Genomic DNA, 12,618 nt, shown 5'->3' with positions numbered 1-12,618 from the left:
GGCGGCTAACGATAACGTCAGCGATGGCTTGTCGTGCAGTGTAGACCCTATCGATATTTCATGCCATGTTGCGCTGGTAATTATACTTAGCCCTGGTCTGGGCACACAGCACTTAGTTTATTCTATTGTTTAGCGTTGTTCGCGTGCGCCTCGCTGTCAATTAAATAACAATTGCAGATCAGCAAATATACGTCTTTCTGGCGAATTTCGTGTGAGAAACCAACACTATTTGTTGACAATCAACGCTTTGCATTTACAAAAATGTCGTCAGATTGCGCCACCGAAGCGGCTGATCAACAATCAGGTAAAGCCAATTTTTTTTTTGTTTACCTTCTACATTTTGGCCCCCAAACCATTTGCACACACATCAATTCAGATTGTTCGGCTGCCGGCTATTTTTAAGCGAAATTTGTATTTAATAGGTGTTCCATTCGTATATAAAAATATTCATGTGTGTGTGGGCGTGTGTGTTGTCGCTTTGTTATGCATTAGACCTCCCTCCTTATCCGCCTTTCCCGCTCTTTTCCTCTTCGCCTTTGGTCGCCTTGACAATTCTCAAGTTGTTGTTATGCATTGTTATTTCTGCACTTATGGCAAACGGGAAATACAAAAATTAAATCAAAATATCGACTGTCTGTCCGTCCATACAGATTTGCCATTAGTTAGTTCCCTTTGTTGTTGTTCTTGGCCTTGTCTTGCCATGTATATTTATATATGTGTATATATGTGTATATTGTATGTGTGCATCTAATATTTGTTCATGGCCAAGTTTAAGCCAATTTTCAATATCCAAGCCAAGCGCTGTTTGTGTGTGTTTTTCTCGAGGGGGATGATTTCAATTATATTACAAGCCACTCACATTTTCCGTGGCCGCTTATCAGTCCCACAATGCTTTTGGACGTCTTATCAATTCGCAAGAAGCTCAACAAGCCCACTGTAAACACTTCATCAAATGTTTGTTAAGGGGAATTGAAACAAAAAATAATAATCTTCAGCTAGTTAAAGTTAGATCGTATCTTTATTGTATTTACCTGTGATTCTTTTGACAATTCACCATAAAAGACGCTTTTAACTCTATCTAAAAATGTATTTTTAAATGGTTAAACATATCACAGTAAAATAGAATAAATATACTATGTATGGCAGATATATAGATATCTTGAAATTAGTGTTATGCACATATATACATCTTATAAAAGCCCATTATTAACCAATTAATTCTTAAATAATTGCAAAATTTGCTAAATTGAAGTGTGGAAAAGTAATGATTTTTGTTTATAGCAGCATTCAAATGTGTAAAGTGTATTATTAAGTTGGGAAATAATCAATTAAATTCAAGCTGTATAAAGTCGCCACTGATTTACAGACAATTTGAATTGCTGTATTTTCTGGCAGCAATTATTTGAATATTTATAAAATACTTTGCATAAGAACAAGTATTACTTTCATGTCAGCTGAATGCTGAATGCATATATGAATAAGTAATCTTGAACTTACGTAAATCAAATGATATATATTAATATTAATTGTGTGTATATTTTATTAACTTATTTATATAAATTTTATCTGCTTTGTACACAAAAGTAGCATAACTTTTTTTATGCCCCTTCATTTAGCTTTCAAATGTCAGTTGAGATTAGTTTATTTATATTTTGATTATAAATGGCAGTAATGAATTTCATGCCATAAACTACAACAAACAACAAGAACAGCTACAAGTATTTATTATAGTACTCAAGCAACCATATAGGTAGCATATATATATATATATTTATGTGTTATATATGGCTGGGAAACTTGAGTAAGTCAATTATCGCCTCGATTTCCCAGCTAAAAACCTTTTAATGGCGCCTGGTTGGTTTTTTAATTAAATTGCACAATGCATGGCTGTCAACAGATGCTTTATTGTTCAACTCAACCCGAGGGTGAATATATACATCTATATATATATATATATATATCTATATGTGTGTGTGTGTATGTGCATAGTCATTTGCCTGCATATGCTGGCCATTAATAGTTGGGGCTGCATTGGGTGGCATGCATATTGTACATTGGTTGCATGTGGCAGCAGCCTTCCCGGTGGAGGGTGTTTTGATTGATAGATGTTCCGCGACACCTTCACAATTGTTTTGATTTGCCAAACACACACACACACACATAGATTTGAATGTGCACAACTCGCAATTGGATTTGCATTCGGATGCGCATTTATTATGCACTTTTGGGTAGTTTTGAGGTTTTGAATTTGGCGACCTCCATACTGGGGCACGTACAAATGCATACATAAATATAAATGTATATATATTCATATATCACGTAAATATGTTTATATATATCACTGTGCCCATTTGTCGTATTTCCAAATTTATATTGCCCATTTAAATGACATCATACAATTTGGAATCCGCTGGACAAAATCACAAATTTTAAAGCAATATGATTGCATATATATGTATATAGACTTGTTGGAATGACTGTATACGCATATTTGTTGATACTTGATCAATTTACACTTTAAATTGAAACTTATATCGTTCATATATGATTTTAAATTTACGAAAACACTGAAGTTTTATTGAGCTTCATTTACGCGAACTTTTCTTCAAGATTGTACAAATTTTTTTTATATAGGTGAAGGCTACAATAGACATGCTATAACACGGCCCCCTCCCAGCTCCTTAAGCTAGATTTTTTCAGTTTATAACTGCAGTTTGTAGTAGCAAATAATAATAATCAACAAGTATTCCTTAAAAAGAATATTAATAATAATTAAAGCTTCACAAATTATTTCACACAGCATTGCTTGGTCATTCCGGATACCCTTGTACAGGGTATTATAATTTTGTCGTGAAGTTTGAAGAAGACGTGTCTTGATCAGATCAGTAGCCATATCGATCTTGTGTACAAAAATAGGTTGTTTATCAAGTTGTCTAAAAGTAAAATTACTTAAAACTTTAGCTATTGTGTTTCTCACATCTCGATAAAAAAAAATGATCAACATCGGACTACTATAACATATAGCTCGTATAGGAAAAATCGGTCGGAAAAGAGTTCTTCAATGGAATACCAATCTCATAAATTAAATATATTCTTGAACAGATTAATAGCCAACGGATGTTGTAAACAAAAATTGGTTGTTTACAAAGTGCATTTGAGAAATTCACAAAAAATGATCAAAATCGGAAAAAATTTTGTGTTTTCTTTTTTGTAATTTATAGTTTAATTCACAAAGGTATTTCATCTTCGAGTTGGCTTTCATTCTTATTGTTATTTAATTACTTGCTTACAATGCCTACATTTTCCACTGTCAATTTCAATCATTTGCAGTTAATACGTGTCCAATTGTAGTTTTTAGTTGCATGGAGAAAATATTAAATTAAACTCGTGCCCCCAATGCTTTGGGCGGGCGTCTTGTCAGCACAATTAACTAAAGTATCCAATGAACAACATGTGACTATCCAACAAAAAAGAAAAAGAAGCAGAAACAGAAAAGAAAAGAAAACAAACAAATAGATTTCATACTCGTTATACGTCAGAGTATACGCGATGACAGCCGAGCGTAACGAGTTGTGAAAATAGAGAACATTTCGAAAGGTTATTACTGTACATCTCCCCCCCCCCCACTACCCGTGCACCCGTTGATTCTTAATTAACCATGGGCCCCACAAGCTGACCAATTGAAATTTGAGTAAAAACGGGTAAGCGTCAATCAATTCCGATCGACGGACAATCTCGCAAGCAAAGTGAGAGAAAGAAAATACATACACTGTCAAAAACTGGACACGGATTAAATTAATTTGCTAATGAAATTTATTACATGTTTAAATATTGATATAAATAATGAAGTAAGCTGAATTTCAGATTTTGCTTATTTTTTAATATTGATATTGATATTTTCAATATTAAATTTACATGTTTGTAGTGTATTAAGGCTGCTGTGATTTGATCTATGCTGATAGGGAAGAATCGCACAGAGCGTGACTTTTCTATTGAAATCTATGAATATGTATAAAAAAAGAATATAAAACGAGGCTCGTTTCGCTTTCAATACACCCTCTCCCACAACCCCCACCCAACTACCAAGGGGGGGGGGGTGGCTGGGGTAACATTGTAATAACATTTTCCAGAGTTCCTTAACCATTGACTCGCGTTCAGGCAGATTTTGCTGGATTACTGCAAATTGTGCTTGCTTACACAACACATTTGTTGTTGTTGCTATTGTTGTTTTTGCTGTTGTTGAAATTTTCTGAAATCGCTTCAATTTTACATTAGGCAGCAGAAAAATTGTTGCTGAATGTGTCGCATTGTTGGCTTTTCCGGTAAATTATACAAATTAAAGTCGCATTAAATACGTATAAAATTCAATCTAGGCGAACTTCTTTAATATATGTATATCTATATATATATATATATATGTATATATATAAATACATGTGTCGTCTTTGCTGAGCGGGCGATCGGCCAAAAGAATCGTTGGGCGCAGACATTCCTCATTCCTCATTCGGTGGGGACAACTGAAAATATATGTTTATATTCGTACATACAGAACAAAAAGAAAAGTCATATATAAATCCATATATATGTTACTATGTTGTACATGTTTATGCGCGACGATTATCATGATAAACTAGGCAGCTGAATGTAATAAAAAGATACGTAAAAGTCACAAACTTAAAGCTGTCAATTTAATTGTTATTATTTTTATTCGTCTAAACATATTTTTCATATTTTCATATTCTTCAATTGATCAATTTTGGCTTTTATATTTTACAATTTCACTTCCCTTTTATTGTTAATAATTTCCACATTATATAATTAAAATCTTGCCATTATTCATTTATTTGTGTGTCGCAAAAACTATATGTGGAAATATGTGGCACAATTAGCCGCACGAGAAACTCTTCTTGTTGTTCTTTACTATTGGATTTGGGTATTTAAGTATTGCCAACAGACAAATGCTGGCTATTTATAGCCAAATTCTGACTATTTCCTTAGGTACTAAAATACTTATTTACTTTCCATTTAGATGCGTTTAGCATCTTCGAAACTTGTGAATGAGACGACGAGTTTTAGATACTAGATAAATTTCATAATGCTCGTAAAGTGTTTGATAATTGAATTGTAAAACGAAGCATCTTTTAACTGATGCTAATGAAACTGCTAAATCTAAAGTTAATTTCGCCGGTGCTTAAAAAAAATAAATACCAATAAGCTTTTCATGCTTGTTTTTATTTTTATGAATTGTAATCAGCGAACACACAAAATCACAAGCTGGCATTGCTGGTTTTTTTTTATACTCTTTTTGGTCCCAATTGACCTAATTTTAATGCAATTTAAGCTCTCGGAGCAACCTGAGCCGTCCCGTCTCAGCGGCCTTGACGCAAACGAATCCGAGAGCAAGGAAAATTGTACGCGTTTAATTACACGCTTACACGCAATTTCCTCAACGTCATCATCATCTTCATGTTCATAATCGTCGTCGTCATCGTCATCTTCTCTATTGCTGTGGAAGTTTACTTAATTGCCAACCGCAATGGCGAGACTGTTTGTCCCGCAATCGCTTTTGCTTCTGTTTGTTTGTTTATCTGAAGGCCCAACAAAATAACTAAATGTGCCTATTATATACATATATATTTATATATGTAAGTATGTATGTATATATATACATAACGTATTTCCCATCTGAATAAGTAGCGGTGCTCACCTGCCATTGATTTAGCCACAAATTCAAATTAATTATGTTTGCCTGTGGCAAATATGTAAATTACAAAGGCGCCACATTGCCACATGCAAACAGCACTCTAGATCGGATTACAAACTTAACACATATAAATGCATTTTGTATAGCGTGTAGTGGTTTTTAATTCTTGATGAACAGATATGCTAATTGGGGACAAATCATTTCTAAACTTAGGCACTTGTTAGACATGCAACAAACACAAGAAATGGTTCCCATTTCCCATTGCTGGCTGGCAGCATATTTACTGAGTGCTGAGTGATTCGTTTATAAGCCTGAAATGTGTATTATTAATCTTTAACGTTATATTTTTCATTTGGCACACAGATCATCATGTGCACTTTGATGCGACCACGTTGAAGACTGATGACTTTGGCTCGGATTCCTGTGTGACATATCAGCGATCGGGGGATACGATTGTCGTTAGCCTGGGCTTTCTGCAGATCAATCATCGCTATCTGATCGATCTGAATTTGCCGGCGTCACTGTTTGGCAACACCGGTGCGCCGGGCACCAAATTTGTGCCTGTGGTGAGCGCCACACCGAATCTGCATTGCAGCATCACGGAGTTCACCGGCACCAAGCACGACGAGCATGACTTCTTCGAAATGAAGATCGAGTTCTTTGCGTACAAGGAAAAGCTGCTCCGGGAGGAGCTGCACATCGTTAACTCTAACAATGCCAAGGAGGTACTCCAGCTGGTGATTGCGGCACGTGTCCTCGGCAAGGGCAAGGGTACGCCCATGTTGCGCACGGGCATCCACTGCATAGGCGTCGAATGGGATGACGATGAATCGGAGCAGTCCGATTTTGCTGGCTTCGATAAGCCCTAAGTCGCCTTAAATCCACCTGGAGGCTGGACCTAGTTTGGTTTCTTAGTTATGTGCAGTTAGTTGCATAGATTTTAAGTAAACATTATTCATAATCCGTAATGTTAATTTATAGCCATGTGTGTACTCGGATGTGTGTACGCATATAAGGCAGGCAAGTTATATGTAAATTATTGAGCATTAGAATTCCAATCCAATCCCCGCCATTCATTCGTGTACACCCCAAGAATATGTAAACGTAATTAATTCAATTATTTGTTTGTTAAGTTATATTTGCAATTTCAGTGTCAAATATTTTTGTACAAAATGTACAAAATAGAACATTTGTAATTTTAATACTTTACATTTTGTAACTATAATTAATCAATGCTTGTCAGAATGTCGGAATTAATCGGATATTGAAGAGCCTGGCGAGTTTTGCATATTGATTCAAGTTTGTTACTATTTTGACAGCATGTTTCATGCACTTCCCACTTGTCTTCTAATTCTATTTTAACATACGATGTACTTATAGATTTCTATAATAACTAATTTGGATGTTTTGCTCACCAATTGTTCACTTTTATGTCACAAATAATGTTATCCTTGTTATTCGAGCGTATTCAGATGAGAACAACAGACATCATTGACTAGAATTCTCCGCTGACTGCGTTCATTGTTTGTCAGTCTCTCCCTCTATTTTTTGCAATAATGCGGAACAACTTGAGCTTGTTACATATTGTAGATCCAGAGTACTTTGCATTTCTGTTAAGCAATAATGAGAAATTGTTATAAAATAATTATAAAGCACCACAAACTAAACTCATTCACACTCAAACACACACACACAAACACACTCTGACCAATTTGCAGGCCTTTTTATAAAGTTTAATATAGTGTTTAACTGTGTATAGAATTAATGCTCACATCAAATAATATGTAACCGTTATTTAAACAGTTTTTGTTTTTATCAATTTAAGGTGCTCTACTTTTATATATTGTAATTTACGCTAATTATGCAAATGTTTGTAGCTCGATTAGCGTAAAGAGTTTGACAAATTAATAACTATTTATGGGCATTTGTTTAACAAATTATGAAAAGCAATTTTAAATAATTATACAAAATGAACAGTTTATAAAATATATTGTATATTTAAAGACATATTATAAAAGAAAAAACTTCTAGCAAACAAACATTATCAAAACTAAATATATGTATATATATAAATATATATATATATGTATATTCAAGTAGGCGACAACTTTGACGCTGACTTATGAATAAACTTTCGTTAATAAATCCAAACAAAATCAAACTCTTATATATTGTATACACTCCAACACTTTCACAAACGATAAATACTAAAATGGAGTTTGCGAAGCGTAAAAATAATGCAAATTCAGCTTCGCGCGAGAAACGCTTTAAAATTGACAATGATGAGCAGAAGCAGGTGAATCTATGGGATCTGCCGATGGGACCACTGCAACTAATCATCTCCAAAGTGAGTCCCAGCAAACACACGCTGCTACGCGACGCATCTCCGGCACTAAGAGTGGCGCACTCCCAATACATGATGCACAAATACAAGATCTATACACAATTTCATATGCTCCAGCAGGCTGACAAGGATGATCATCCGCTGATGGTGCGCCATGTTTTGCAGGTGAGTCATGTCCAAGTCCATTAATAGAAACTAATTAAACTAATTTTTGTCTCGCAGGTGCTGGCCGAGGCAACGGAGTATTACATAAATGCTGGCTATGATCTGATCTTTGCAGGCTGTCTGCTGCGCTCCGACCACTTCGAGCAGCTGGAAATTGGTGGGCAGGCCATCGATGTGACACAGATGCATCAATTTCTACATGAGTTCTACACTCATGTGGAGGCGACACCAACGTGCTCACATCTCAAACAGCGCCGCTTGATCTACACCGTAACGCTGCTGAATATTTTGCGGGTGGGTAGTCATTGTTGCAATACTTTTATACCTGGCAGAGTAATCCTAATCTGTTGCCTTTTCCACAGCAATTTCAACGCTTTCAAATTGTCAGCTCCGTCACCCCGTTGCTCCACTGGCAGCTGCACATTGAGCTGTGTGGCATCTACTTTGGCATCAATCACGTAGCCAAACTGCACGCAAGCGAAAAGAATAAATTTATTGACTTTCTGGCCATCATGGCGGAACTGCTCGTTTTGGACATGGCCGACGAAACTGTGAAGTAACAAAAAAACCCAATTTCTTATAGTATTCTATTCAGATTCAATCGTATTGACTCAACTCCACAGCCGCTACACGGAGATCGGTCAGAGCATCTACATCTACGGCCGGAAGCAGCAACAGGCGTTGAATTCGCGCACACCTCGTATCAATTTGAAGTTGAGCATACTGGGGCCATCAGGCGTGCGAGGTCTGCTCGAGGATGTGATCAATGGAAAAGTGCCAGCAGCCTCGGATGTGATTTACCCATCCGTGGACGAAAGTGCGCTCAACATTCAATTGGAGGTGTGGACCACGAGTCGCAACGAAATTATTGGCAATAATTCCATGCAAATCTGCGTTGTCTCCTTGGCATAGTGCCATTTGTAAAATAAAGCACGATTTTTATGTAAACAATAACAAAATGAAAGCAGACACTTCAATTCACTTGTTGTTTTATAATTGCAGAAGTTGTTTGATATTATCGATATTTAAATTTACATTATTATCGATTTCCTCACGACAAGCTCGCCCGCATTAAGACCTAAAGCTTATCTTGGCATGTCCACTCTTCATTTTCTTTTTGAAAGAGAGAGAGAGAGAGAGGGACGCAAATGAATTATGGCAGGCCGAAATTTGATCAGTGTAACGCTGGCTGCTGAACAAGCATGTTGACATTTGAGAAGAACAAAGTACTGGTGATTGCGGTCAACGTGGTGGTGATCGGTTTTGTTATCCTCGTGATAATTCTAATGTTATAACCAGGGGTAAGCATAAAATAACAGCCTATAATTATGGAATTCAATTCGTATGCCTTATTGCCCTAATCATTGCAGAGAATGTTCGAGTCCAGTGAGCAAAAACATCAATTGCTTTTATGTATTTCATATATACAGTGTAAAACGATCTTTCACCTGTAACTGGACACTCACCGACATGTCATCGTCAACGAGTCGAAACAATAAAGTGATCAATTAAATTAACTTGAGTGTTTTATTTTTATTTTAAAATGTGAAGAAATTAATGCGAGCTACTTTGGAAGTTGCAGGTGTCTTAGCTATAATCTATAAAGATCTATATCTAGGATTGCACATCGATTACATCATTCCTTTGTTAATTGCTGACTGCGTTCTTTGTTCTTTGTCTTTTGGAAGTTGGAGGTGACTCAGCTATAATCTATAAAGATCTATATCTTTGATTGCACATCGATTATATCATTTTTTTTTACAATTGTGGGATGTGAAGCACGTCACAAATTCCGAGATATCAATCCCACGCGGCACCACATTTAGAGTAAACATAAAGACGAATGCAAACTGGGCATGGTGCAGTAAAAATTAGGTGACGAATTCTCTGGCTAAAATTAGACATGACAATAACTGTTTCATTACTCAACAATAACAGTTCATTACATTCAATACCGCAACACTTGTGTACCGATCGTTTGATTTTGTTTCTATCCAGCAAGTAGCACGTACGAATCTAGCATTTAGCTAAATACAACATTTGAAGACTGTATCGGTTATATATAAGTAAGTGCCAGCTTGACTTCTTATATGATATCTGAACTGTGAACGAAAATAGGTCTGCTGTCAGCCAAACCAGGAAATTCACATAGCCATCCAGCCCTCTTCAACCCTCTCCTTTATTGGCCATTACGATGTTGGCATTGGCATTGGCGTTGGCGTTATAAATGATAATTAAAATGCATCAATTTATTGAGAGCTGCTGCTCGACGGTCCGTGCAACAATGAGAGCAATAACAGCCATTTAATAAATATGTTCAATCAATGCGATCTGACATGCAACAACAACTACAACAACAACAGCAATAACATGGAAAACTTGGCGCGTTTAAAATATTTGCTTAATTAAAGCAATTATGGTTTCATATATCATGTCCGCTGTGTCCCATTCGTAATTACCTTTTGCCATAAAATAAACATTTATTTTAAAATGTTATTAAGCGACTATTACACACACATACACAAACAAACAAACGAACACACACACACACAAATACCGCAATTTACCAAATTTAAAGAGCATAATTTTTTGGGGTTGTGTTTTGCATGTTGATATTTGCATAGTATCAAACTGGATAAGTTCTGCAGCTGTACAAAAGGAGTGCCTCGAATGCTACAATATTTGCTCTATATATATACTACATAAGAAAAATAGAAATATGCACAGAGAATGACAGAAACGCAGAGAGAGAGAGAGAGAGAGAGGCAACAACAACGATTAGAAATGTGACAAGAGAATCCAACGCCAAAATGAATAATGTAAATACGCCAAGTGTACAAAGTTTTAATTGTTATCATGTTTTGTCTGAGCTCTATGCTACTGCATATCTGTTTGTGTCTGTGTATGTGTATATATATATGTGTGTGTGTGCGTGTGGGTGTGTGGGTGTGTGGCATGCACTTATAGCCAAGATGTATCCATTTACGCCTGGCTAAGTTTTACGTTGCGTATACGACACATTCCCCATTCGACTCGAAGCGTGTCTCTCTGACTGTTATGTGTGCTCGCCCGTGTGTGCATACAGTATGTGTGTGTGTGTGTGTGTGTGTATGTATGTGTGTACTGTATGCTTTTGTGTGGCATGACTATAGATTGGGTTCTGAGCAAAAGTTTTTCATTTTGCATATATGCCTTTAAGCTGCACTTTCGCTTCACTGCCGAATTTCAACTCTGATGAGCTACGCAATAAAACCTTGCCTTATATTAAATTAAAAGTTATATAGATATATATATCTCAGTCTCAATCTCAATCTCAATCTCAATACTTGCAAGAGATATTGTAGATTGTAATTATGACTATTCAAAACAATTAATCAACAATCAATACTCAAGTTTTCCGAATTTCAACCGCCTCAGGTGAATTTCATTAGTGCTTTTAAATAGCTACGAAATGTTGGCTCGAAACCAATTTGCACTTTAACTCCAAAAGAAAAGCTAGTTTGCTAAACAAACATATTTACAGAAATTTTGATTTATTTTTGACTGACTTTTGCACAGCTTTCAAGCATGCAAATCCCAAACATTTTATAGCTCACTGTATATATTTATTTGGCACAAGCTTTAAGTGATTTATGCTTGCCACAATTGCCTCTCAGCTCTTCGACCAAAAATGTACTCACAGACCACCGAAAAATACGAAAACACATACATATATATTGTTGGTGGGGAGGGTGGGTTGCTTTTTAGACATAAAGATAAGCCCAGACACACACACGCACACACACGCACACACGCAGACACATAGCATGGACAACACGCACTTGTTGGGATATGCATATTTATTTGGCAGGACTTTACTTATGCTACATTTTGTTGCACACAACTCAAGCAATTTTGTTTGCACAAAACTCAAATGCAGGCACTCGAGCCCGATTGTCCATTGGGTGTCCACTGGCCGGCCAGCTTTGTGGCACTTAGTTGCGTCCCGTTTTGCATACTCGTATGGATTTCTGAGCAAATTGTAGTCCAAGGATTGGGTTTTTAAGTCCTTACGCTTGCACAATGTGTATGCCCTTATTTGATTATTTGATAATAATTTCAGGGTTTTCTACCTCCATCTCACTTTCTGCCCCTCGCTCTCTCTCGCTCGCTCGCTCGCTCGCTGGCAAAAACAAACTAATTTTGGTTTGGGAGTTTTTGAACGAATCTCTTTTGTCTATATAAATAATGAAAATGTTGTAACAAGAGTGTGTTGCACGAACAACACTGCTCCTCGTTGTCTGTGTGTAACAGTATCAGGCATTTGTATCTGTAACTTCAAGATGTTTATGTAAATGACATTTGCTGCAATGATTACGCATGCAGGAGGCAGGCTGGCCAACATTCAAAGTCTTGGCCAGCATTC

General features: G+C 36.4%; 2 protein-coding genes across 3 annotated transcripts; both read left to right on the top strand.

The window, feature by feature from the left end:
* Positions 1 to 139: 139 nt before the first annotated feature.
* On the top strand, positions 140 to 6,860 carry LOC6558986 (UPF0687 protein C20orf27 homolog). Its single transcript, XM_032742757.1, has 2 exons — positions 140 to 304; positions 6,068 to 6,860. The coding sequence occupies exons 1-2, from the start codon at positions 262 to 264 to the stop codon at positions 6,571 to 6,573; spliced, it is 549 nt and encodes a 182-aa protein (XP_032598648.1). The 5' UTR covers positions 140 to 261; the 3' UTR covers positions 6,574 to 6,860.
* Positions 6,861 to 7,896: 1,036 nt separating this feature from the next.
* Positions 7,897 to 9,730, top strand: LOC6558979. Of its 2 annotated transcripts, XM_032738071.2 has the most exons (6): positions 7,897 to 8,051; positions 8,169 to 8,213; positions 8,271 to 8,507; positions 8,576 to 8,769; positions 8,837 to 9,514; positions 9,584 to 9,730. In XM_032738071.2, exons 1-5 carry the CDS (start codon positions 7,917 to 7,919, stop codon positions 9,123 to 9,125), a joined length of 900 nt encoding a protein of 299 aa, XP_032593962.1. In that variant the 5' UTR covers positions 7,897 to 7,916; the 3' UTR covers positions 9,126 to 9,514; positions 9,584 to 9,730. The 2 variants fall into 2 exon arrangements, with proteins under 2 accessions (XP_032593962.1, XP_001983916.1); XM_001983880.3 differs by having other exon boundaries at positions 7,898 to 8,213.
* The last annotated feature ends 2,888 nt before the right edge of the window (positions 9,731 to 12,618 follow it).

Source organism: Drosophila grimshawi, unplaced genomic scaffold (assembly GCF_018153295.1).
Source record: "Drosophila grimshawi isolate 15287-2541.00 unplaced genomic scaffold, ASM1815329v1 contig_44, whole genome shotgun sequence".
In the NCBI taxonomy this organism is placed as follows: Eukaryota; Metazoa; Arthropoda; class Insecta; order Diptera; family Drosophilidae; genus Drosophila; species Drosophila grimshawi.
Note: the sequence above shows the minus strand (reverse complement) of the source record. Positions and strands in the feature narration are given on the sequence as shown.